The sequence below is a fragment of the Monodelphis domestica genome, chromosome 5, assembly GCF_027887165.1.
Source record: "Monodelphis domestica isolate mMonDom1 chromosome 5, mMonDom1.pri, whole genome shotgun sequence".
Lineage (NCBI taxonomy): Eukaryota > Metazoa > Chordata > Mammalia > Didelphimorphia > Didelphidae > Monodelphis > Monodelphis domestica.
The window spans coordinates 18,685,795-18,713,647 of record NC_077231.1 but is presented as its reverse complement, the minus strand read 5'-3'; the positions used below and the strand labels follow the sequence as shown (position 1 = coordinate 18,713,647).

General features: G+C 35.3%; 1 protein-coding gene across 2 annotated transcripts in view; it reads left to right on the top strand.

Moving 5' to 3' along the window:
- Positions 1-27,853, top strand: part of MON2 (MON2 homolog, regulator of endosome-to-Golgi trafficking) — a 170,953-nt gene that overhangs the window by 37,418 nt on the left and 105,682 nt on the right. For both annotated transcript variants that reach the window (XM_001363454.5, XM_001363373.5), the window contains exons 3-11: positions 8,338-8,465; positions 9,256-9,387; positions 13,539-13,668; positions 15,227-15,324; positions 16,177-16,302; positions 20,710-20,904; positions 24,304-24,428; positions 24,705-24,844; positions 25,486-25,639. In XM_001363454.5, coding sequence (XP_001363491.1) covers positions 8,338-8,465; positions 9,256-9,387; positions 13,539-13,668; positions 15,227-15,324; positions 16,177-16,302; positions 20,710-20,904; positions 24,304-24,428; positions 24,705-24,844; positions 25,486-25,639 — 1,228 coding nt within the window. The remainder of the gene's footprint in view (positions 1-8,337; positions 8,466-9,255; positions 9,388-13,538; positions 13,669-15,226; positions 15,325-16,176; positions 16,303-20,709; positions 20,905-24,303; positions 24,429-24,704; positions 24,845-25,485; positions 25,640-27,853) is intronic.

Below are 27,853 nucleotides of genomic sequence, written 5' to 3'. Positions count from 1 at the left end.
CATTTATTATTTCTGCCCTTTTGCACTTGTTTGCAATGTTTTTGTGCCCTAATACATGGTCAGTTTTTGTGAATGTTCCCATGTGCTGCTGAAAAGAAGGTGTATTCCATTTTGTCCCTATTTATTTTTCTCCACATGTCTACTGACTCTTTTTCCTAAGATTTCATTCATTTCTCTTACCTCTTTCTTATTTATTATTTGGTTTGATTTATCTAGTTCTGATAGAGGAAATGATAGAGTCTCCCACTAGTAGAGTTTTTCTGTCTATTTCGTCCTTGAGTTCCTCTAGGTTCTTCTTTAGAAATTTGGATGCTATGCCATTTGGTGCATACATGTTGAGTACAGATATTTCCTCATTGTCTATATTGCCTTTTATCAGGATGTAATTACCTTCCCTATCTCTTTTAATTAGATTTATTTTTACTTTGGCTTTGTCAGATATCACGATTGAGACTCCTGCCTTCTTTTTATCAGTTGATGCCCAAATAAATTTGGCTCCATCCTCTTACTTTCACCCTATGTGTATCTACCTTCCTCATGTCTGTTTCTTGTAGACAGCATGTGGTAGGGTTTTGGATTCTAATCCACTCTGCTACTCTCTTGCATTTTATGGGTGAGTTCATTCCATTCACATTCAGAGTTATGATTACTAGTTGTGTATTTCCCAGCATTTTGATTTCTACTCCTGGTCCTGCCTTTTCTTCTTTCACTATTTCCTTCTACACCAATGTTTGTTTATAATCAGTCCCCCTAGTTCCCACCTTTATTTTACTTCCCTTTCTACCCCCTCCCTTCTTATTCCATCCCTTATTTTCCCCTGTAGTCTTTTTAAAATTGCTCCCCCCCCACTCTCCCACCCTTGTATTGCTTCCCTCCCCACCAGTCCGTTTTTTACCCTTCTACTCCCCTATAGAGCGCAAATTTATTCTCCTCCCCAATGGATTGGATTGTTCTTCCCTCTTTGGGTCAGTTTCAAAGCAAGAGTTGAGTATTTCCTATCTCCAACCTCTTTACCCTTGCAGTGTATCGATGTTCTGCCCCCTCCCGCCATGACTTCTTTGTGACATATAAATTTACCCCATTTGTTTCTTTTCTAATTTCTTTTAATATTAATCTCTTTTTTAGCTCTGTATATATATATATATATATACATACCTATACACACCCATATATATGTATTTATGCATGCATATATCTATATACGTATTTAAGTCTTGTCCTTTCATCATACACAGTTTGTCACTGTTCCGCCTAAGTGTAATTCTTCTAGCTGCCCAGGTGATAGCAACAGTTTTTAAGAGTTACCAGTGACCTCTTTTCTGATAGGGATACATATCATTTTAACTTAATGAGTCTCTTAAAAATTTATTTTTGTTGTTTTGTTTTGTTTTTCTTTTTCCCTTCTTTTTAAATTATCTTTTGATGATTCTCTTGAGTTCTGTGCTTGGACATCAGATTTTCTGTTCAGGTCCAGTCTTTTCCTTACGAGTGCTTGGAATTCTTCTATTGTGTTGAATGACCATACTTTCCCCTGTAAGAATATAGTCAGTTTTGATGGGTATTTTATTTTTGGTTGTAGACCTAATTCCCTTGCTTTCCGGAATATCATATTCCATGCCTTTTGGTCCTTCAGTGTGGATGCAGTCAGATCCTGCATTATCCTCACTTTGTTTCCGTGGTATCTGAATGGCTTCTTCTTGGCCACTTGTAATATCTTTTCTTTGGTCTGATAGTTTTTGAATTTGGCTATAACATTCCTGGGTGTTGTCAGTTGAGGATTAAATACAGTAGGTGATCTGTGTATTCTTTCAATCTCCACTTTCCCCTCTTGTTCTAGGATATCGGGGCATTTTTCCTGAATAATTTCCTGTGGTATTATGTCCAGGCTTTTCCTTTTGTTATGGTCTTCTGGTAGACCAATGATTCTTAAATTACCTCTTCTCGAACGATTTTCTTTCTTTCTTTTTTTTTTAAAATATATTTTATTTGATCATTTCCAAGCATTGTTCCTTAAAGACATAGATCATTTTCTTTTCCTCCCCCCCCCCCCCCCATAGCCGACGCGTAAGTCCACTGGGCATTAGATGTTTTCTTGATTTGAACCCATTGCTTTGTTGATAGTATTTGCATTAGAGTTCGAACGATTTTCTAAATCGTCTGTTTTGTGAATGAGATGCTTCATATTTTCCTCAATTTTTTCATTCTTTTCATTTTGTTTTATTGTGCCCTGCTGCCTTGTGAGGTCACTTAATTCCAGTTGTTTTATTCTGGTTCTTAAAGACTAGATTTCATCCCTTGCTTTTTGGTCATCCTTTTCCTTCTGGTCTGATTTTCTTTGACAGTCATCTTTCATCTCCTTTGCCTCATTTTCAGCTGGTTGATTTTGGCTTTCAAGACACTATTTTCCCCTTTTAGTTCAAGTGCCTCTGTTTCCAGATGATTTATCTTAATTTTTTAAGTTCTTTTCCCAAATGTCTTCAGCCTCTCTTAATTATGTTTTGAGTCCTTCCACAGCCTGTATCCAGTTTGCTGGGATTTCTGATTTATCATTTGCTGATCTCGCCCCCTCTGTTCCGTTTGCTGAGTAGAAGCTATCTATTGTAGTTTCTTTCTTCTTTTTCTGTTGTTTGCTCAAATTCACCCCTTCTTTACTCCCCGTATTTGTCTGTGCTCTTGCTCCTCTCATTTTTTTGGTTTTGGGGGCTTCTGTCAGTCTCCCCTCTTGAAGCTTTAACAGGAGATCTCTCGGTGTAGTCTCTGGTAGAGGTTTGTTGGAATTTGAGTTTCCCTGTCCTCTGGAGGCTTTTGATTGGATTAAAGTCCAGCAGTCAATGAGGATGGGTATGGAGCCTGGGCTTCCCTGAGTTCTGGAGACTTTTGATGGGATTAAGTTCAGCTTAGTTGGGCTGGGTGTGCTCTGAGTCCAAAACCTTCTGGAAGGCTGGAGCAAATGGATCTCCACAGCTCTGCCCCGCTTGCCAGGTCTATGGTCCCTCTCTAGCTCCTCCCCTGCCATCTGTGTTGGCCACTCTGAACTTGGCACAGCCCTGCTCCCAAGGTCAGCCCTCCAGACTAGCACCTTTGCCCGCCCAGAAGTTCCCGGTGCCACTGGAGTCTCAGCGCTCTGGTTGGGTGGGGGTGATGGGTCCTGGGACCTTCCTTCTGTCTTCCGCTTAATCCTGAGTATTCTCGGATTCTGGTTTGGGGGGGAGGCGTGCCTTTTGAATTAAGTCCAGCAGGAGTGTTCCTTGGCTCTGTCTTGTTAAGTTTGTTTTTCAGTCCCCTAGGTGCATTCAGTTTGTGATCAGTTAGGAAGGGTATTCAGAGGTCTGAACTTCTGCTCCTTCTAGGCTGCCATCTTTCATGCTTTTAGTCTTTAACTTCTTAAAGTCAGTGGGGGTGGGCAAGGGGTACTTTCTCATTTTCTTGGGGGCTGAGCTTGATCATGATCATTTTTTAGCCTTCTGCTTGGATTGTTTTGTTGTTTCCTTTCAATGTGTGTCGCACATGTGCATATGCATGTGCATGTGTGTGCTGGGTGGTTTTGTAGATAGAGTGCTGAACCTGGAGTCAGAAAGATCTGAATTTAAATCTGTCCTTTAATGTTCCCTAGATTGTTACAGCAATTAATTTAACTTCTGCCCAATTTTGGTTTCCCCATCTTTAAAATGGGGATAATGGTAGCATTTGTCTCCCAGGTGATTAGAAGGATAAAATGAGATACTATTGTATTTGTGTACAGTTTTCCTAGTACTACTTATTTCATTTTGTATCAGTTGACATATATCTTTCCATACTTCTGAGTATTTATCTTCTTTATTTCTTAATTTATTATTATGAATATTTTATGAATATTATTAACAATAATATTCAATTACATTTGTGAATCAGTGTTTCTTTAGCCATTCTCCAGTCAGTGTTGTCGATTAGTTTCCAGTTCTTTGTTCCCACCAAAATTGACATATATCTTTACATACTTCTGAGTATTTATCTTCTTTATTTCTTAATTTATTATTATGAATATTTTTATGAATATTATTAACAATAATATTCAATTACATTTGTGAATCAGTGTTTCTTTAGCCATTCTCCAGTCAGTGGTGTCGATTAGTTTCCAGTTCTTTGTTCCCACCAAAAGTGCTGCTATAAATATTATGTGATATTTGTGGTATGTGATCCTTCTTTTTGTCATTGACTTCTTTGAGATATATACCTGGTAGTGGAATCTCTGAATCAAAGGGTATAATCATGTTAGTTACTTTCTTTGCATGATTACAAAATACTTTCTTGAATATTTGGATTAATGCAATGCTCCAGCAACAATGCATTAATTACGTTGCATTTCCACAATTTCCCCAACATTGAATAATATCATCTTTTATCAATTTGTTTAGCATGGGGTTGAATTTTGATTTGGAGGAGTCTTCCAAATGATTGTTAATAGTTTGATATTCTTCTTTTAAGAATTGCTGGTTCATATTCTTTGACTTCTTTGGAAAGAATTGGCTTTTGTTTTTAAATATTTCTGTTGTCTGTGTATCTTGGATACTATCAGGGATATTTGATACAAAGATGTTTCTTTTCCATAGTTTTCCATATTATATTCATTTTGTTTGTGCAAAAGCTTTTTAATTTCACATAAACAATGTGACGTGACCATGAATTTGACCCTAACTAGAGTTGTGAAATATGTTTGAAAAAATGAAATAATCATTAATATGTGAAAACATGGAGTAGTGACAAGAGTAAAGCTATCTAGGAAGGCCTATACCGGCCATGTGATTTGGGGCAAGTTATTTAATCTAAAAATGTCCTGGGCAGCTCTCTGAATCTATAAATTACAGAAAATGTGCAGACACGTTTCCTCATTCTTTAGAGAATCTTTATACCAGTGAAATTTATGTCTTTATCCTTATCCCTATGATCTTTCTTTTAGGTCATGTGTCCACTTTGAGTTTAAGAAGTAAAGGATGATTAAGATATAGGATGTAAAGATTTGAGACACATAATTTTTCAGTTAGACTGCTTTCCAGTTTGGGGAATGGAAATTAGTCACTTTTTAGAATGTTTGGACCAATTCACAGTGACCATTAGTGTATTACTGGGGTCACAGGTAGGCAGCAGAATACAAAGAGCACTGGACCCGGAATCTGGAAGACTGACTTCAGCTACTTAACTATGTTATCATGGACAAGTCACTTAAACTTTTGACTCATTTTCAACTAAAAAAAAATTGGGATAACAAATGCCTGCTTATCAGGGTTGCTGTGAAAACGAAATGACAGTGCCAGACACATAGAAGTCATTTAATAAATGCTTGTTACTTTCCTGCTCCTCATTCCACAAACCCTTCAGCACTGATTATTACTATCTTTTGCTATTTTTGCCAATTTGCTGGTTTTGAGGTAAAAACTTAAGAGTTTTCATTTACATTTCTCTTTTTTCAAATTTCCATATTATTCATTTTTGTAAGCTAATATCTTATAAAACCAAAACTCCACAACATATCCACGAACAAACAAGTGAGAAATCATATGCTTTCATCTGTATTCCTACTCCAACAGTTCTTTCTCTGGAGGTAGATAGCAATCTTTGTCATGAGTCCCTCAGAATTGTCCTCAATTGTTCGTTGTATCGCTGTTAGTAGTTACGTCTGTTGCATTTGATCATTCTCCAATGTTGCTATTACTTTGTACAATGTTTTCCTAGTTCTGCTTATTTCACTCTGCATCAATTCCTTGTAGGTCTTCTTCCCGTTTATCATTCCTTACAGCATAATAGTATTCTATCACCATCATATATCTCTATTTGTTCAGCCATCCCCCAATTGAGGGTTTAGTTTAAAATTCTTTGCCACCACAAAAAGAGCTGCTATAAAGATTGTTGTACAAACAAGTCCTTTTCCAATTTAAAAAAAAAAACTTTTTGGGATACAGACCTAGTAGTCATATTAATGGATCAAAAGTACGCATTTTTTTTTTAAGATCTTTGGGCATAATTCCAAATTGCCCTCCATAATGATTGAATTGGTTCACAACTCCACCATTACTGTCCCAATTTTGCCACATCTCTTCCATCATTTATCATTTTCCTTTATTGTCATATTGGCCAATTGAATATATGTGATATGATACCTGAGAATTATTTTAATATACATTTCTCTAATCAAGAGGAGTTTAAAACATTTTTCATTATTATTTATAGCTTTGATTTCTTCATCTGAAAACTGCCTGTACATATCCTTTGACCATTTGTCAATTGAGGATAAATTTCTCTTCATACTGATTTGGAGCAACCTTTCACATGATTGATAATTTTCTCAACCAAATCTTTCATTATAGGTCATCTTTAAAGGGGGAGTAAGATAAATTCATTTGATGACCATTTCAAATATAATTCACTTTATAAAAATAAGTTTTATTTAATAGAATTTAGAGCTAGAAGGTACCTAATAGAGAATCTGGCTCAGTCCTTTCTTACAGATCTGAAAACTGAGCCTCTAAGAGGTTAAATGACTTGTTCAAACTCCTACAGATATAAATAGCAGAATCAGTATTCAAACTCAAGCCCCATGACTCCAAATTCTGTGGTGTTTTCAATTTTTCCCTTTTTATATTTGTCTTTTTGTATCTATGTGTATTGTCACTTTATTTTTCTATCTATCCTCTTCAACAAGCCTTGAAATAGAACTCAGATATTTGCTGTTTTATATTTTTGGAACAAAGTTCAAAAGAAGGTTGAACAAGTTCCTTGTCCATAAATTTAAAAGCCAGTGAGTTCAGTGTTCAATATTTAATATTTCTCTTCTTTCCCTAAATGACCCAAGTCCCATCCAGATTAAATTACTTTTTACTTAGATGTTTTCTTACCATGTTTGTCATAATTTTTTTGGTAACAGCACCCTGCATCCTATTCTTCACTCTATTTTTGAGTTGCTCTTTAAATGTTATTTTGTTTGTGTTTTAGATGGCTCTTTTTGCTTTATGATATATAATGTCTATTTAGTTCTTAAGTGACACTATGCTCTTTAAGCATAATATTAGCATTATGGCTGGAGAGATATCCATTATTTAGTTCACTAATTTGATGGTGATGAAGTCTCAAGAATTTTCCTTTTTTTAAAATTTCTATTATAATATTGTTTTATATCTTAAAATTATGACTTTATGATCTCTTCTCTGCAATAAAAAAAAGTAGGGAATAGAGTGTTCCTCCAAAGGAAAGCTCAGGATAGGTCATTTTGGAAGGGACAGAATGTGGACAATAAATATAAATAGAAAATGAAAAATCTCAATGATTTCTTTCAGAATCTACTGCTCTTCCTACCAAAGGTTTTTAGTTTTTATAGAATCAGAGCCTTTTAGAACTCGAAAGGACTCCTTTAGGGCTCCTTCTGTCTAGTATTCATTTTGGTGAGGAAGTTGCTGGGCCATCATTCTGAACTGAAGATCCAAACTTTAATTGTGGGAAATTAAAGTTAGAGGTCTCACCACACCTAGTCTGTGACACCTTCCCCATTTTATAGGCTTTGACAGTTAATTAGCATAAGTCATTAAGAAATGTGCTATGGCATTTGGTAACAAGGGTTTGGAACATTTTATTCAGAGTCCTAAATTCCAGTATAAGGTTAAGATAAGAAAATTTAATTACTCTTCCAGAATGATCATATTACTTCTGGCAAGGGTTAGATCAAAGTGACCTTTCTTGGCCATAATATTTTGGGGACCCTGTAGTTGGCAAAAATCTTCACAGAATCAGACAATGACCTCATTAGGTCAGTTGTGTACTCACTATCCCAAATGAGCATAACTCCATCTGCATGAATTTCAGCTTCCTAAGATAACCACACAGACCTAGAGCTTTTATTCATTCATCAAAAGCTCTTAATCTAGTTAGTTAGTTATAATATTTTAATATACCAAATTATATCCTTTCTAATACTATAGTTAATTATCTATTATCTATTATATATGTATAAAACTATATATAGTTAATCATTATTAGTGGATCTAACTGTGTAATCATAGTTGCAGTTATCTAAAGGATTATATGTAATCACTTGGTTTATGATCAATAATATAAAAGCAACAAAAAACAATTTTCCTTTCACTGCATCACAAAAAAGATTAAATTGTCCAGTGCCAAACAGTGGTGCTGAGAATTCAAACCTAGACCTCCTGATTTCAAGTACAATATTCTTATTACTGTAATGAGCTTTTTAAAAAAAATTATTTTTTAAGAAATTATTTTAATTGGGGATATCACTGCTTACTAATTATTGAGTAAATATGTTCAGTTATGAATTGTTTACTAGTTTTCTTCATATGTATTCTAAAGCCTTAAAAGAGAACAGCTCAGAAGTTGTTCAGCCTTTCCTAATGGGATGTGGAACTAAGGAACCAAAGATCACTCAGCTATGTCTTGCAGCCATTCAGAGGCTTATGTCACATGAAGTTGTTTCTGAGGTAAGAGAGGCACAATATTTGCACAATTTTCTTTGGCATAGAAAAGTGTAGAATATGTCCAAATATGATCAACCATACTTAGGAGTAGCAGATGCTACTTACATATTTTTCTAGGAGAAAGTTTAAGCCTATCCAAATCTAGTTGACATCCATAATAAAGGATGCACTGAAATAGGAATGAATACTAGGTATTTTGTGGGTATTCCATTGGGTTGGAAAGATATTCTATTCTGATAGCTATCCGATAACATTATAATATTAGTGAAACATTTAACTAGTGTTGGACGCTCCTGGCATAGAATCTTCTTCAACTTAGACAAATTGGTAGTTGCTTTGTTATTTAATATATTAAAGAGTCACCCTAATTCCTGAGAGAAGAAATGTTATGCCCCAGGACATCTACCTATTAGATACTGTAAGAGGCAAGACTTGAACCCAAAGTCTTCTGGATTCTAAGTCTGGTCTTTTTTCTACTACAACATGTTAACTTTCATTAACAGTTTTTAAGGAAAGTCACTTATATGTGAACTTTCTCTTTACCCAAAGATTTTTGTATTTTAAATATCAGGTAGAGTCCCTATATTCAGATCTCATCTCTGCTACTTACTATGTGAGTGACCATGAATAGGTCACTTAACTTCCAGGAGTCTCTTTCAGCATCCTATAAAAAGAGATAAATGATTGTTTAAAATACCTTCCAGTTTCTAGATAGTATCAGTGTTTTGCAAATGGCTTACACAAATATATTTTATTTCATTGATAACAGTTGACATAGTATGCTTTTTTACAGACTGCAGCAGGAAATATCATCAACATGCTTTGGCAGCTGATGGAAAATAGCCTTGAAGAACTAAAGCTTCTTCAAACAGTTCTTGTTCTTTTAACAACCAATACTGTAGTTCATGATGAAGCACTCTCTAAGGTAGGAACTCTCTTCTGCCCCCCTTGAATTGTTTCTCTAACACATTCTATTTAATTAAAACTAATTTCAGGAGAAAGAGATGCTTTTATGGGGACATTATTTTGGCTAACTGCATATTTTATCACTTGTTTTTAGTAATCAATAACTGATATTTATAAAACAATTTGAAATTTGCAAATTGCTATTATTGAACACACTCAGTAACCTTGTGAGTCTACTTATCTACACCTGCTGTAGGTATTATCATCAACCCTAATTTTTAGTTGGGAAATCTGAAAATTTAAGTGACTAGTCATATTTAAGTATTTAAGAATTTAATTGTGGTTATATAGGTAGTAAGGGATACTACACACACACACGTACAAAATAGCATGACTTCTAGTTATAATGTGTAGAGAATGCTTCCCAGAAAGAAGCCAACAACAGTTGTATAGTTGTGTGGTTTTTGTTATGAAAACAAGGATGATCTAATAAAAAGGATTTTACTTTGAAATTCTAAACTATTTTATATTTTGGCAAGAACCTGTTTTCTGCATCTACATTAGAGCATGTAACACTTATCCCTGTGCCTAGATTCACACTGGCCATTGGTTCATTGTTTCTTCTAAACATTGCAATTGATTGATATGACATAGCTGTGGTGGTGGATATCAGTTTTGCCTTTTTAGTACTGATGTTATAAAAGGAGTATTTTATAGTTTTTTTCTTATACCTCTTCTCAGCTTAAAACCATAATACAAAAGGAGAGCTGCCCATGATTTTTAATTTTTTTTTAATTGAACTATTTTTTTTCCCAGTTCCTTTACCTAACTGACCATTTCTCTTTGATTTCCATTGGTTAATTTTCCAGCTTTGGGTTCTTAAGTATATGTATCTTTAACTCTTAGAGACCTCCCTCACCCTTTCCTTCTTATTTCTCCCATTTCTTCCCCCATCTTGGCTATCTCAGCCCTCCCTATGACTCTATTCACTACTTTTATACAGATTACTCCCAAATCTGTCATCATCTTCTTCAGAATCCTTCAGTGGAGGATAAATTGAAATTATTCCACTTGTCATTATGTTCGTCCACAGTTGATTTCCAACTTCATTTTCCATCTGTATTTCATGTTACTTCCTTTCACATACTCTTGTTCTAACCAAACAAGAATTACTAGCTGTTCTTGACCCTAGATCATTGATAAAGAGCTGGAAGGTCCAACCCCATCATTTTATATATGTGGCATTATCCTTTTTAGCTTACTCCTCATCTTAGTCTTTTTAAATCCTTTACTTTCTTTCCTGGCTCTTATTCCCTTTATCTTTACATTACTTAAAATTCAAAGTGATTTGAAATCATTTATATGATTGACAAATACCTGTTAGTATGAGTATATAAGTTTTAATGAGAACATTGAATGAAATGAAAAGCTTTAACAACTGTCTGTTTGTGACATTGGTTAGGTAACTTAAGTGCTAGGGCTCAATTTTTTTATATGTAAAATGAGCCTTAGACTGATTTCTGAGGTCCCTTCTAGCTCTGAATCTGAGCCTATAGTCTGTTAAAGGAGTTCCAGCCATTAGTAAGTGTGGAAAATCTTTGTATGGCTGAGCAGAGGTGGAGTTCCAGAAATTACTAGACCAGTAATGGCAAACTTTTTAGAGATGGAGTGCTGTTCTGTAAATCTTGAAATTTCTCAGACTTTTGAATGTTAAAAATTTCCCCATCGGGGAATTCTCAATTGGAATAATTCCCTACTGGGAACATTCCCCATTTTGATGTAAGAACTTGCCAGGATCAGAAATGGGAGGACCTCTACTCCACCCATACTTAAGACTGCTTTAGGGGAGAAAACTCCTTGCTAAACAATTAAATACTTGGACCCATGCTTATGATGAGGCAGGGAGTTCTTTGAGCCATGCCTGTTTTTAGAATTGATACAAAGGGATGCTAGGTACCTATAAAGGTCGGGCAGGTTTTCTCTTGATGGGATTAGTCGACTCAGCTGTGTTTTCTCTGGTTCAGACTTACTGAGGGAATTAGTCCACACAGCAGTGTTTTCTCTGGTTCAGACTTACTGAGGGGATTAGTCGACTTAGCTGGAATTCAGATGGGCTGTCTTTTAGAAAACATCTACAGTGATTGGTAGATGGAAGAACTTAGGAGAGGTGACATAGGAAAAAAACCCCTATATAAGAAAAAGAATCCATAGGTCCTTGGATCCTTGGAGATAGATCCTTTTGGAGGAGGCCCTTTGAAGATCTCTTGAGAAAAAGTCCCTTGGGAGGCTGCCTCTGGCTGGAACTCCCTCTGGGGACACTCTGTTCCCCAGATATCCTTGCTTAAGACAAATCTTGTGGTGAGTGATAACTGACTGGTTTCTCTCTTAAGGCTTAGGCCTGGGTTGGCCAGGCCTGCCCTGGGCCAACCTATTCTTTTCTCACTAATTCCTTTTCTCTCTCCTTCTCCTTTTCTTTAATTCCTCATTGTATTATTAATTAAATTCTCTATAAAACCCAGTTGACTTGGGCATATTCATAATTTGGGAATATATTCCCTGGCGACCACCTTATATTTGATTTAAAAACCAAGACACTGTAGTGAAACATATTTTCTGCAGTCAAATTTACTCACCCTCTCTTATATCTATCACAATTTATGTCTTCCACCATTTTAACTGCCACAGTTTAAGGCAGACAACTATTTTAAATCTTACAGTTCCCCCACCCCACCCCAGACCAAGTGCCATGCCTCTTCCCCATCGAGTGCTGGACTGTGCCTCCCCCCCTTACCCCACACTGAGGACAGAGAAAGCATTGCCATTGGGCTGCTGGGCAGAGAGGCAGATAAATTGAAAAATGTCCTTAGTGAGTATAGAGAGGGGAAGGGGAATGGGCTGAGTGCTTAACTTTCTCCAACTCTGCTGCCTGTCTGAACCTCCCACTTTTCCCCCTGTGCATTCCCATTGGGCTGCTGGGCAGAGGGGTGGGGGATATGAAAAAAATGATATCAGGCACGGTGGAAAGAGGGGAGGGAATCACTTCCCCTGAGTCCTTCTGCCTTTCTAGTAATGAATTGAGTGCTGAGGGTGGGACAAGGGGACACTGCATGCCCATAGAGAGTGCTCTGTATGCCATCTTTGGCACCTGGGCTATATATAGGTTCACCATTACTGTACTAGACAAACTTCAAGCTAGCATTGAGAACAAAACCTACCTACATCAATCAGTTGGCATTCATTAAATGTATATTATGTATCAGATACTGTACTATATGTTGGGGATACAAGGACAAAACTGAAATAGTCCTAACCCTCAAGGAACTTTCATTCTAATGGAACAGGTAACATACTTATTTTTCGCATATGCTACAAAATTAATAACCAGCAGTTTAGGAGGGAGCTTTTATGTTGAATGTCTAAAGGTAGGAGTTAAGGAATCTCCTCCCTGCCAAATCCCTTGCTGTATTTAAGAGATGTCCTAAGCAATGCTGGGAATAAGAGAGCTTTTTCTCTTATTGCTGATTTTTCTTCAGACCTTGGAGCCTCAATGCCTCAGCTCAAAGGGACTGTGTGGTTCCTTCCCCCCAACCCAAGTGTAAATTATGTTCCCTCACCTGAACTCTTCCCTCCCATTGAAAAATGTGTATGTGGAGCATAATATCCCTACAAATAATGTAATATTATTTTTTACATACATTTATAGAGAATATTCCTCTTTAATGGAGAAACTATAATTAAAATGTTTTAGTTGGAAATGTTTTGCATGATCACATGTGTATAACCTAAGTCAAATTGCTTACCATCTCAGGGAAGAGGGAGGAAAGGGTGGGGGAGAAAATTAGATCTCAAAATTTTGGGAAACATGTTAAAAGTTGTCATTACATGTTATTGGGGAAAAATGGTCTCTCTCTCTCTCTCTCTCTCTATATATATATATATATATATATGTAGATAGATAGATAGATAGATAGATAGATAGATAGATAGATAGACAGATAGATAGATAGTTCAGTCTTGTCTTTGTTCTCCTAGTTGTGTGTTACTATAAAGTTTGCCAAATGCTTATACAAAAACAGAAATTATTTATTTTTCTGTAACTTCAGATAGAAAAAAGAAAATGGGCAGACAATATTAAATTTTATTTTAATTAGCTGAAAATTCCTTTTTCAGGCAATTGTTCTTTGTTTTCGCCTGCACTTTACAAAAGATAATATTACAAATAATACTGCTGCTGCTACTGTACGACAAGTTGTTACTGTGGTTTTTGAGAGGATGGTTGCTGAAGATGAACGACATAAAGGTAAATCTGTAATTTCCTTTTTGTTGTGGTTAGACAAGTTCTTATTAGTATGGTTTCCTATCAATGATTGATATTGTGACATTTTGTGTTTTGGGATATCTTAACAACAAAATGCTTTTTTAACATGTGTTTTTTGATTGATAGAATTATATTTCCCTTCATCTTTAATTATATGGAATTAACTTGTTACTAAGTGACATCAACTTTATTTTTCTATGCAATAGATTGGTTCAAAAGTTCATTTATTATTAAAAATCATTAATATTTTTATCTGTTTTATGCAATCAATAAGTGATGGACTAAGTAAAATTTTTTCCTGTGTAGAGTTTGTCTTGTTCTCTTTTGCTTTCCATTTTTTGTGCATTTTGTATTAATCTTTTTCTTTTTCTTTTTTTTTAAAAACCCTTACTTTCCATCTTGGAATCAATACTGTGTATTGGTTCCAAGGCAGAAGAATGGTAAGGACTAGGCAATGGGGGTTAAATGACTTGCCCAGGGTCACACAGCTGAGAAGTGTCTGAGACCAGGTTTGAACCTAGGACCTCCTGTCTCTAGGCCTGGCTCTCAATCTACTGAGTCACCCAGCTTCCCCCTTTAATATTTTTCTTTGAGGGGGTTATGTTGATGACTGTTTACAGTGAAATTTGTTCAGAAAAATGTTCACTCTTCCTGAAAACAAACAAACAAACAACAACAAAACCACAAAAAAAACCTTTTAGCTCCTGCACAGATCTGTTTGGGTTTAACTTTGGCTTCTGAACTTTCTGATTGTTTAATTGAGCAGTATTTCTATTAGATTTGACATATTTGATTTGTACCACCTTTCTGTTGTATTATGTTCCATGAGGTGGAAATTTAAAAAAACTATTTAATCTTTTTTAGTATATTGCATACAGAGGGAGAGGGAGAGAGAGAATGAGAATGAGATCGAACTTTTTGGGTCACATTCAGAAAAACAACCCAAGAAAACTCTGATTTATGTGTCTTATATATCTATGTATAAAATAGAAAAAGTTCTCCTTCAGGGAATCTTAATCTGTACACTTTTTAAGACTTTCTAATACAATATTAAGCAATGAACCTTTATCAGGGATGTAACTTGAGTAACTAATTAATCATTAAGTCCATGGGAATGTTAGGAATGCTCACAGAAACAGGAATTAATTGTGTGGGTAAACTTAATATATTTCTACTTTTTTTAAATTAACATTCAGAAACCATGTAGAATGGTTGTCCATGTAAGTCCTTTCTTGTTAAGACTGGCTTTCATTTATTGACCACAGTAAAATCTTCTTTGTTAGGATCCTTAGAAATGAATTTTGTGCCAGATAATTCCATGCTGTCTTTTTTTTTTTAAATAAGGACTATCTCTCTGAAATTATAATGAAAATGATTTTAAAAATACTTTGCAAGGAAATGCTTACTTTTTAATATTCATGTTCTGTAAGCAAACAGCCAGTGTATGAATCTTGATTAGGCTCCATTACATCAATACAAGGGCCCACAATTTACTATCCAGCTGTTATTAATTCCTATAACTTGACTTTTTTGGTTACAGATGTTGTGGAGCAGCCAGTACTGGTTCAAGGAAACAGTAATAGGCGCTCTGTGAGTACCCTGAAGCCCTGTGCAAAAGATGCATACATGCTCTTCCAGGTATTTGTATGATCGAATTTACTTCTATAATTTTATGCTTTTTTAATGCTTTTTTTTGAGTTTTAGTCTAATTTCATTTTTCCCATTAGAAAATATGTTTTAAAAATTGATCAAAGAGGAAGACATTCTTACTATTTATAATGGAGATATGATATTTGAATTTTTAAATTAAGGAATAGAGAGTAGTAGTGGTATTGTACAATGACATGTTTTATGTTTATTGAATGATTTTCTTATAATAACCCTGCATCATACATTTGGCTGTAAAGATAATTTTAGGGTTGTGACTTAAAATTAGTGTCAGCACTTCATTTTATAGACAAAGAAACTATGGCGCTTTGTACCAGTTGTCTTCCATGCCTAGAATATGCTGGTATCCTCATCCTTGACTTTTAGTTTCCCTGCTATCCTTCAAGACTTAACTCAAATCTCACCTATTGCAGAAGACTTTCCCCAGTGTTCTAGCTGCTACAACCTTCTTTTCTAAGATTAACTTGGTCATTATTAGTAGGGTTTTTTAACCCTTACCTTCTGTCTTATATTGGAAAGAATGGTATACTAACTAGATGCTTATAAATAATATTAGTAATGGTTGCATGATACTTTAAAAAGTTATTTTTTGGGTTTGCTAAACATATAGTGTACATACATACTGATTAAATTATGCTTTTTAGAAAATATTATTTAGAAAAGTCTCATTTTTGAAGGTGAGATTCTATTTTTATCTTTCAACAGGAAAGAATGAGTTCTATAAAAGGGGATCAATTATGTTAATTGAATTAATTATATGTGACTGACAATTTTTTTTATCCCATTCGCTAAAACTTATTTCTGTTGCACTTGTTTTCTCAGGATCTTTGCCAGTTGGTTAATGCTGATGCTCCATATTGGCTAGTAGGAATGACAGAAATGACTCGGACTTTTGGCCTTGAACTTCTGGAGTCAGTCTTAAATGATTTTCCACAAGTTTTTTTACAAGTAAGCCATTTCAAATTTTTTTCACCAATGAAGTAATCCTTATTTGTCTCCATTCTTCACAAAAAATATTAAAATATTTTTTAAACTAATTTATTTTAAAATTCCAGATTAAAATTTGTAGCATGAAGCATGTAGCATTTTTTTTTTGAGCAAATGTAATTTTGTTTCCATAAATACAAGGAAAACATCCCCTCTACACAAAAGGAGAGTTTAGAAGGTGGGGTCCCCAGAGAAACTTTTTCTAGGGGAGACCCCAATACTGAAAACGGGGTAGGGGTCACCCCAAACCTGAGACAGGCCTCATTGGCTATAGATACCCCAATACTGACAGTTCAAAAACAGATTTGTCCCTGGGATCACCCCACCGGGGGACACCAGATTTCCCACCCCAGGTTGTCCTCCTGGGGACTCAGGGGAGTAGGTAAAGAAAGGGAACGTTTGGGGAACATAAATTTAAAATGTCCTGAGTCACTTGGAGGGAACCCCCACTGTGAGGGAAATGGCTGGGTTCTCCCTCCATATCCCCAGAGTATGGGGACAGCAGCAGCCAAGAGATGAAAATCCTAATTTTTTACTACCCTCTCAGAATTGAGAGGATATAGGGATGAGAGAGGGAGGAGGGTTAGATAGCTTTCAAAAACTTTAATTATCTTAGTTTGGTAATTATCTTTTCATATAACAGTTGTGTAACACCCCTCCCCCTCAACACACACATTGCAAGATGCAAACCTTAGAATGGCGACATATGTGAGCTATATTCTTTTAAGTGTAGTAAAATAATTGAATTGTTTTACTGGATGTTTTATTGGATTGTTTTACTTAGAGATACTCTCTAATCTCTTTATGTTTTTAAAATTCATTAACTAATTAAACTTTTACTAAATGCCTTGTAATCTGCAGTGCCAAGCTAAAGATAGGAAGATAAAAAGATAAAGGAATGATAGTCTTTCTCTCTGGGAGTATATGCATTAGTTTGAGGCCCAAGACTTGTACCCATTTTGAAGTACCAGTAGAATTTCACACGACAGAGAGAGAGTACTTTTCAGGAATATGAAAAGTGTTGTGGGTTGTGATGTTTTGGGGGACCATAAAAGAGACCAATACAGCAGAACTGCAACTTGAATCCAGAAAATAATAATAGACCTTGTTATTATAGCAGTTGGTAGTTTACATATTATTCTGCATTCAGTATCTCATTGAGCTACACAACAGTCCTGGGAAATATGGACTTAAAGTCTGTTAATACCATTTACAAGTAAGGAAGTTCAGAGGAGATTGCCCAGGATCTAAGGAGCAGAGATGGGATTTAGCTTCAGGATTCTCACACTGTCTCTTCTATGCCACACTGCTGCTACTCACAAAACTTCAATGACTTTCTGTTGTTCTTAAGCTAAAGTACAAAATCCTCTGCCTGGACCTTAAAGCCATCCACATTATGGCTCCCTCCTATTTCTCCAAGTTTATTTGATATTATTTTCTCTCATGTACTTAATGTTCAATCAAACTGACCTAACTACTCCTTGAACTCAGCATTCTGTCTTCCTAAAGTTGATCTCATTCAATGCCTCTAGGTTTAAGGCACTATACTAAGTGCTAGGGATACAAAAGAAAGCAAAACAGAAGCTCATAGTCTAATGAGATATGATTTCCTTTAGATTGTGAATCTAATTCCATCCCTATCATTTATCTCCTCTACTTCTTAGTCTTACTTTTCCCAACATTCATTGGCCACCTCCTTCAGGAAACCTTTTCCCTTTCTTTCTCTAGCTAGTACTTTTCCTCTATTTACTTATTTATAATCATAATATATCTTTCCTTTTCCCTTTCTAGTAGAGATAAACCATTTCTGATGTATTAAGGTAATGAAATAGTCTTTATTTTTTGATGGGTGGATTTACCTTATTTTTATCATTGTATCCTCAAGAGATACCTAGCACAGTGCCTTTTTTCTCTCTTTTTAAAAAAAATTTGGTCAATTTCAAAACATTATTCCTTGGTTACAAAAATCATATTCTATTCCTCCCTCCCCTCCCCCTGCCCTTCCCGTAGCCAATGCGCAATTCTACTGGGTATTACATGTGACCTTGATCAGAACCTATTTCCATGTTGTTGATGTTTGCACTAGGATGTTCATTTAGGGTCTATATCCCCAATCATATCCTCCTCAACCCATGTAATCAAGCAATTGTTTTTCTTCAGTGTTTTTATTCCCACAGTTTTTCCTCTGAATGTGGATAGTGTTCTTTCTCATAGATCCCTCTGGGTTGTTCATGATCACTGCATTGCCACTAATGGAGAAGAAGTCCATTACATTCAATTGTCCCACAGTGTATCGGTCTCTGTATACAATGTTCTCCTGGTTCTGCTCCTTTTGCTCTGCATCAATTCCTGGAGGTTGTTCCAGTCCCCATTGGAATTCCTCCAGTTGATTATTTCTTTGAGCACAATAGTATTCCATCACCAACATATACCACAATTTGTTCAGCCATTTCCCAATTGAAGGGCATCCCCTCATTTTCCAATTTTTGGCCACCACAAAGAGCACAGCTATGAATATTCTTGTACAGTTCTTTTTCCTTATTATCTCTTTGGGGTACAAACCCAGCAGTGCTATGGCTGGATCAAAGGGCAGACAGTCTTTTATCGCCCTTTGGGCATAGTTCCAAATTGCCCTCCAGAATGGTTGGATCAATTCACAACTCCACCAGCAATGCATTAATGTCCCTACTTTGCCACACCCCCTCCAGCATTCATTACTTTCCTTTGCTGTCATGTTAGCCAATCTGCTAGGTGTGAGGTGATACCTCAGAGTTGTTTTGATTTGCATCTCTCTGATTATAAGGGATGTAGAGTACTTTTTCCTGTGCTTATTAATAGTTTTGATTTCTTTGACTGAAAATTGCCTATTTATGTCCCTTGCCCATTTATCAACTGGAGAATGGGCTTGATTTTTTGTACAATTGATTTATCTCTTTATAAATTTGAGCAATTAGACCTTTGTCAGGTTTTTTATTATGAAGATTGTTTCCCAATTTGTTACTTCCCTTCTAATTTTGACTACATTTGTTTTGTTTGTACAAAAACTTTTTAATTTGATGTAATCAAAATTATTAATTTTACATTTTGTGATTTTTTTTTTCTAGCTCTTGCTTGGTTTTAAAATCTTTCCCTTCCCAAAGGTCTGACATGTATACTATTTTGTGTTCACCTAATTTACTGATAGTTTCCTTCTTCATGTTCGAGTATTCACCCTTTCTGAGTTTATCGTGGTGTAGGGCACAGTGCCTTTTATATAGCAGACCCTTTATAAGTTGAATTTGGACAAAATTTGTTCCGCTAATCCACCTGATATTCTAAAAAAGAGTCAAAAGTGATTTAATGGATACCTTGGTATACTGCATCAGACAAGAATTGCTTTTCTCCAAACTGGTAAATTCTACAACCACTTTCATAATTTTCTAATGCTTAACTTAACTTTTTTATTTGACTCCTGATATAGTAAGGAGGAACAGTTACAATATATTGAAAATTTTGCTAATTTTCATTCTATTATCATAAAGCTATTGTTCTTTGTACGCATCATGTATTTATATTTAGTGCCTATTATGTGCCAAACTTATCCTAAGTGTTTTACAAATATTCTGTGATTCTTCACAATGACTCTGGCTAGTCAGTGCTATTATTCTCCCCATTTTATGGTTGAGAAAACCAAGGCACCTGGAAGCTAAGCCTAAGGTCACACAACTAGTAAGTGTCTGAGGCTGAATCAGATCTTCCTTATTTCAGGCCCTGTGCTGCCTACTGTACCATTTAGCTATCTCGAGACTGCCAAAAGATTTTATTTGTGAAGTGTTTTAGAAATTTATCCATTTTCACTCGTTATCCATTTTGTCCTTTTAAAAAATTTACTTTATTATTATAGTATGAAAAATTATTATTATCATTTAAATAGCACTTATAGGTTTGCAAAACAAGTAGCATCTCATTTGATTTTCACATCAGCCCTGGGATGCAATCTTGTTATTCCCATTTTACCAATGAGGAAACCAAGTCTGATTAAGGTTTAGTGGCTTTCCCCCAGGGTCATATAGCTGGTAAATGTATAGGTTTGATCTTAGGACTTCATGCCTCCAGACTCAGTGCTCTATCCGTTGCACTATCTAGTTGTCTCTAATAAATGAAAAAGTAAAACACTATTAAATAGTACAGGGATTACGAATTTGGTTTTGCCTATCATTTTGACTATGCGATCTTTAAGAACAAATCTTGACAGTGTCTAACAATTGTTGTAAAAGGCAATAGGAATTATATGACTTGTTAATATTGATCCTTAAAATGCTTTATTGGCTAAAAGGTAAGATTTTACTTTAGAATTATTATGTTAATTTAACTTTTTTTTCCCAACAGCACCAAGAATTTAGTTTCCTTCTTAAAGAAAGGGTATGTCCACTTGTGATAAAGCTCTTCTCCCCAAATATCAAGTTCAGACAAGGTTCCTGTACTTCATCTTCCCCTGCACCAGTTGAAAAACCATATTTTCCTATTTGTATGCGTCTGCTGAGAGTAGTTTCAGTTCTGATTAAGCAATTTTATAGTCTTTTGGTAAGTACTACTTGGTAAGTTTCTTGTGTTAGGTATATGGGATGGCTTACTTTTAGAAATTGATCCATTGGAAACTTTAATTTCTAAATCATTCAACTTTTAAGTATGTCATCCATTTTTAAATTTTGTCTATGTTTTTACAGTATTTCTAATGTGTAAAGAAATATGATGTTAACTGAAGGGACCATGTGATTAGCAATGTCACTAATGTCCATTTTAATTGTCCCTGTGTCCCCCTTGAAGACCAATAAAGACTGATACCTTTTCTTCTGCTTTTACTTATATAAAATATTATAGTTCACTAAACTGAAGCCAAGAGTTTGTGATTTATCCTAAATCACACAGTTAATTTTGAAGTCCAGGTCTAGAATGAAAGTTCATTTCTCAATTACACATTTGCATAAATTCATTGCCACTTATAACAAATGAAATCATTTAACATGTCAAAGGATTGGGATCTAATTGATGTGGGTACTCTGCACTGGCTGAGATCACAGTCTTTTCACATATTTTCATTTTAACATGCACACTCCTTCTCCCTACCAACTTACTGTAGAAATTTTCATTAGTTGATTTGATCAAAAACATTTATATAGTGACCACAAAAATGAAATTTAGTTACATAGAATATTTTGTGTAATTATAAATTACTAGACCAAGTTATAATTCATTGATAGACATTTAAACTGGGTTTTTGTGGAAATGATGTAATATATCTTTATATAAGCCAAAATGTATTATATATTATACATAAATAATTACATATTACTATAATGTGTATAATTTTTAACTTAGAACTGTCAAAAGCTTTTGAAAAGAACGAGATGTCGTTTGTGGTAAATCCATGGAAAATGGAATAGAAGCAGTGTTTTAAATTGTTGTAATATCTGAGACATAATGTCTCTAAAATAATTAACAGTTTCAATATATGTCTAGTTCCTATTGTCAGTTTTTTAGGGAGGGACAGGTGTTAGCCATTTATGGTATTTTTGTGTTTTAAAAATTATTGATCTTGGACAGCTGGATAGCTCAGTGGATTGAGCGTCAGGCCTAGAGATGGGAGGTCCTAGTTTCAAATGTGGTCTCAGGCACTTCCTAGCTTTGTGACCCCTGGGCAAGTCACTTAACCCCCATTGCCTAGTCCTTCCCAGTCTTCTGCCTTAGAACCAATATACAGTGTTGATTCTAAGTTAGAAGATAAAGGTTTAAAAAAATTATTGATCTTGTTTAGGTACAGATGAGAAATTGGCAAAATATGCCATGTCATATGTAAAAATGATTGGTATGAAAGCTGACTTTTCCCAGTGACATAAAGCATATCTACCAGCTACTCCACTCCCTTCCTAATAACACTTGTGAGAGTTGGTGCCCAGTTGGCTTATTATAAGTTGCCCTACTTTTTGTCTAGTTTAGTTTAGAAATAGGACTAGAGTTTGGGCATAGTGTAAGATTATGTCTGGTTAGGGTCCATGATGCACAATGACTTTTCCTCTCAGTGAGGATTACTTGGGGAGAGAATTACTGCAAGTAAGTATTGTGGGACAGAAATGTTAGGAAGATTGAGGTTTTCTTCCTGACTCTGTTAACTAGCTCTGTGACCTTGACCAAGTAATTTAACTTCTATAGGTTTTTAGTTTCTCCATCTATAAATAGAATAACTGCTGGACCAAGTGATTTCTAAGAGCCCTTCCAAAATTAAATCTCCAAGGCATTCTTATCATATACCTCATTTTATAGATGAGGAACTGAGGCCCAGAGTAATTGTGAGCCTTTAAAATGACTTAAATACTAAAGAGCAGAGCCAGTATTTGAATCTATATCCTGACTTCACATCTAGTATACTTTACACTGTATATCTCTACTTTTCCAATATATTTGTTTTTATCATATATTTTTTGTGATATGTTGATATATAGGAACATGCTAATTTGTCACATTTTATTTTAATAGGGATTGTTTGTTTTGGCATTGCAATAGTTTCTGGTTTGAGCTATATTTCAATCAATCCCTTTTATCTCACAGGAATTATCTTAGTTTTACATGAGTATATTATTTTGTTCAAAGTTTAAATGAACAAATTCCATCTTTTTTTTCTCTCAGGATTGACAATTAAAAAAATTAAAATTATCGTCAGAAAGTCAGACCTGTTTACTTAAGCATTTCATTTTTAGTACCATTTTTAGCAATAGGTTTAATTGAAAATCAAATATTTTGCTTTTTTTTTTGTCCTGTTGTAGAAACAGTAAGGGTTCTTTCAATCTTTGTGGCCATACAAACCACAGAATCATAGGTCTAGAGCTGAAAGGGATCTCAGAGGCCTGCTTCTTCAGCCTCCTTAGTTTACAGATGAGGAATCTGAGATTCAGAGAGGTTAGTTGATTTGCTCAACATCACACAAGTAGCAAGCCTCAGAAATTAGATTTGAAGCCAGGCCTGCTGTTCCCAGCACTCTTTGTGTTATGCCTTTTAACAAAAATGCATTTCAAAATCTAAAGTTGATCTACACCGTCTCAATTTATAGCTCCCTTGATATTAAAATATGAACATATTTGGCTCATTAAGGTGTTTGATTCCAATATTACATATTTTACATCCATCAGATTACAAGATACCAAATTCAGTGTACCTTTATTTTTTTTTATTTTTTAAACACTTACCTTCTACCTTAGAATCAATACTATTTATTGGTTCCAAGGCAGAAGAGTGGTGAGGGCTAGATGGGGGTGACTTGCCCAGGGACACATAGCTAGGAAGGGTATGAGGCCAGATTTGAACCTAGGGCCTACCATCTCTAGGCCTGACGCTCAACCCACTGAGCTACTCAGCTGTCCCCTTCAGCATACCTTTATTAAGCACCTACCATGAATTGGGTAGTGTGCCCACTGGGCATGCAAAGAAGAAAATCAAGTCCTCCCTCCCCACAAAAGAGCTTATATTCTTTTCAGGACACAGCATTTACACATGCAAAATATATTTCAAGTGATTTTAACAGGGAGAAAATACTGTAACGGTGAGGTTGGGGTAAAGGTTGAGGATCAGAAAAAGTCTATGATGGAAGTGAGTGACGACAGATATTTGTGCCTCATCCTAAATTTTAACAGTCTCTGATGCTCTTTTCTAAACTTAATAAATCTAAACCTAATTTTTTTGTAATGTTAACTAGGAAATTGGGTCCACCACATCCACATTAACACTTGTGGGGAAAAAATGGTAGCTGAAATACTTATTAAAACAACTTTTAATTTTTCTAAACACTTCCTTTAGTGGATTCCCTCAAACCCCAAATGTTCAGCATTTGCTAATTTGAATTAGTTATAGAGTATATTTTAGAAAGTGGTTAGATTCTGATATCAATTACCTAGAAATGTATTGTATATTCTAAATGTTTCTTCCTTTTAGGTTACCGAATGTGAGATATTTCTTTCACTCCTAGTGAAGTTTCTGGATGCAGATAAGCCCCAGTGGCTAAGAGCAGTTGCAGTGGAATCAATTCACAGGCTCTGTGTGCAGCCTCAGCTTTTAAGGTAGGACCTCAGAGACACAGGCTTTCAATTGCTAAACAGTGAAATTGTTTTTCCAAATTATTAAGGATTTTTCCAACAAAATGAAACTTTGTATGTATGGGATTAGAGAGGTAGGGAGAGGAGGGTAATTGTTAATTTATGGCTGAGCAAGTGATGCCAAATTCTTTCATAATGATGAACTCTGATTGGCAATAAGGAACTTTAATTTTGACTGCTTTATTGGCATGCTTTGTAGCTAAACATTGTTGTTTAGAAACATTTTAAAGTATTTTGCAGGTCCTTTTGTCAATCTTATGACATGAAACAACATTCTACTAAGGTTTTCCGAGACATTGTGAATGCACTGGGATCCTTCATCCAGTCATTGTTTCTTGTCCCAACAGCAGGGACTGCATCTACTGCAACAAATCAAGCTGGTAAGTTCTCTTTTATATTTTTTCCCTTTCCCTTTTTAGTTATTTCATATTAAATTGTTTAAATTCTCATAACTTAATAGCAAGAGTTATTCCAGTTTTGTTCTTTGTCCTAAAAAAAGTTGTTAGTCAATTAACTAATATTTTTTAAGTGCCTATTGTGTGACAGGACCTGTGATTGGGGATACAAAAACAAAAAAATGAAATAGGCCTTTTCCTTAAGGAGCTTATGTTGTCAGAGAAGACAAACCCATACCTACACTAGTATATAGAAAAGATAAAGAAATACAACTTCAAAAAGGGGGAGATTGTGAGGGGAACCAGGAAAAACTTCACCCTGAAGCTATGGTTTGAGCAGAGTTGTGAAGGAAACAAGGGGATTCTAAGAGGTAGAGGGAAGAAAGAAGTGTGTGAAAAATCCTAAAGATAGGATATAGAATGCCATGTATGAATATAACAAGAAAGGGAGTAATATATCAAATTACTAAATATCAATATATTTAGAAAAAATATGTTGGGAACAGGTTATGGAAGGGCTTTAAATACCAGAGGAACTTATTATAATAAAGAATTGACTGTGCTTTTAAGTCTTACTTGTAAGTAAGAAGACTGAAGGTAAGCTAAAAATTTTCCTTATTTCATAGGAAATAATAATTCTGGTGGCCCAGCATCAGCACCAACAAACTCAGGAATGTTGGGAATGGGTGGAGCTGTTACTGTACTACCTGCTTTCGAATATAGAGGGACCTGGATACCTATCTTGACCATAACAGTCCAAGGGAGTGCCAAAGCGACCTAGTAAGTAATAGCAATATTATTTTTTTATAGAAGAGGATCTTAGGGATAATTGATTTTCAGTGTATCTTCTTTATTCATTAGTGTAGAGAACTACTGTTAAGGACAGAATAATATTGTATCCTTTTGTATTCATAGCTTTGCAGTGACATTGTTGACTAATTCTTCTACTCTGAGATCTTGCTTGGGGGATAATTTTTTATGTTATTTTTATTGCTTATGTACTTTTAACAATATACCAAGGCAAGACAAGAGAGAGGAAATACAATTCATTCTCTATGTGTTATTTTTATCAGTTTATCTTTGTTTATGTCTAATAGCTTCACTTCATTTGTGCTGTTTTCTTACTGGTTGGTTTTAATGACCCCTGTAGTTGTTACATTAGAGATTTCTTAATGTTGTTTTTTTTTTTTTTGGTTTGTTTGTTTCTTGGTCCTACTTAGTATTTCAGATGCCAAGATAGTGCTGTGCTGAATCTCATTGTTACGGGGCATTTGCTAGTATCTATTTATGTAAAAATTAAAATTTATAAAGAGGAATAGCATCCATACTTAAGTGGCTAATCTGACCTCTTCAAGGTGGTACTCCCTCCATCAGTTCAGATTGTAATGAAGTTATGCTCTTATCACCCTATCATCAGTGATTGTTTCCCATAATTTTTTTTTTTTAATTTAAACCCTTACCTTCCGTATTGGAGTCAATACTGTGTATTGGCTCCAAGGCAGAAGAGTGGTAAGCCTAGGCAATGGGGGTCAAGTGACTTGCCCAGGGTCACACAGCTGGGAAGTATCTGAGGTCATATTTGAACCCAAGACCCCCATCTCTAGGCCTGGCTCTCAATCCACTGAGCCACCCAGCTGTCCCCGATCCCATAAACTTTTGAGAGTGAGTTAGGACATTGTTTGAGCAACTTTCCTCTTTTTCTCTTCATTTTGTGTTTTTGCCACTGGAGAGTCTGGCTTCTCCTTACTTGTTTTTTCCCTATGTGACTAGTTTATCTTCTTCTCTGGTTTTATATCTCTCTGATGGCAATCTATGGTGCTTTTTCTTGGATGATGTACTTAGGCTGAGCATGCGCCACTCTAGTTCCCATTGAGTGATCATTCTGAACTTCAGTTCTAGGACAGAGGACAAAAAAACTAAACTACTGGATTGTAATTCTTTACTATCCATAAACATGCCTACTCATAATGGCAGATCACTTAATAACTGTTACATGAAGATTTGTGGCTTTATAGGCTGCAAGTTTTCTCTTATCTCTGTGTAATGGAACAGAAAGTCCAAGATGAATTATAGGCTTTTGGAGCTACAAAGACTCACAGACAAGGTCTAGTTCAACTACCTCATTTTATAGTTAAGAAAAGTGAGACTGAGAGGTGAAATGACTGATGCTTGGCCTCAGGTTTTCTGAGACAAAAGGACTCAATTATGCATATTCTTTTCAAAGTTTACTTATAATCTTTTAAAAACAAGTCATTGTGATTATGTATGACATTCAAAAACTCACTGTCATAGATATATGTAGATTTTTCTTGATGTCTTTTTTGTTTAAATCTTTTTCTGCTATCTTAGAAGCAGTACTGAGTATTGGTTCTAAGGCAGAAGAGTGGTAAGGGATAGGCAATGGGGGTTAAGTAATTTGCCCAGGGTCACACAGCTAGGAAGTATCTGAATCTAGATTTGAATCCAGGATGTCTCATCTCTGGGCTGGGCTCTCAATCCACTGAACCACCTAGCTACCCCCAGTAAAACAATTTAAAAAAATTCTTTTGTTATATTAACTACCCATTCTTTCTGTGAGGGAAGAACAGTCTTTCATTCTTGTTCTCAGTATTTCCAGATTTCTTTTATTTCAGTCTAACCACACATCCTATATTTTTGAGCCTAAGTGTGGTATTTACTTCTATGACATTTCATCTTATTAGGTTCAACTCATTCTAGTTGGAGGGATCTTCATGGATCTTTCGAGTCATTGGTTCCCGAGTCTCTTGTGTTCAGTACATTTTTTTCCTAGCTCTGATCATCCGAAAATTTGATAACTATGACATTCATATATGCATGCTCTTTTTATTCAAATGAAAGCCTTGAGTGTAAAGCATAATTGGCCTTTATACATAGATTAATAAGTTGATTATCATTGTCCCTTGCAGTTGGCTGCCTTTCTTCCAATGTGTGTGCAATTAAAAGTGTTTTTCCACTAATTCCTTTGCAAGCATA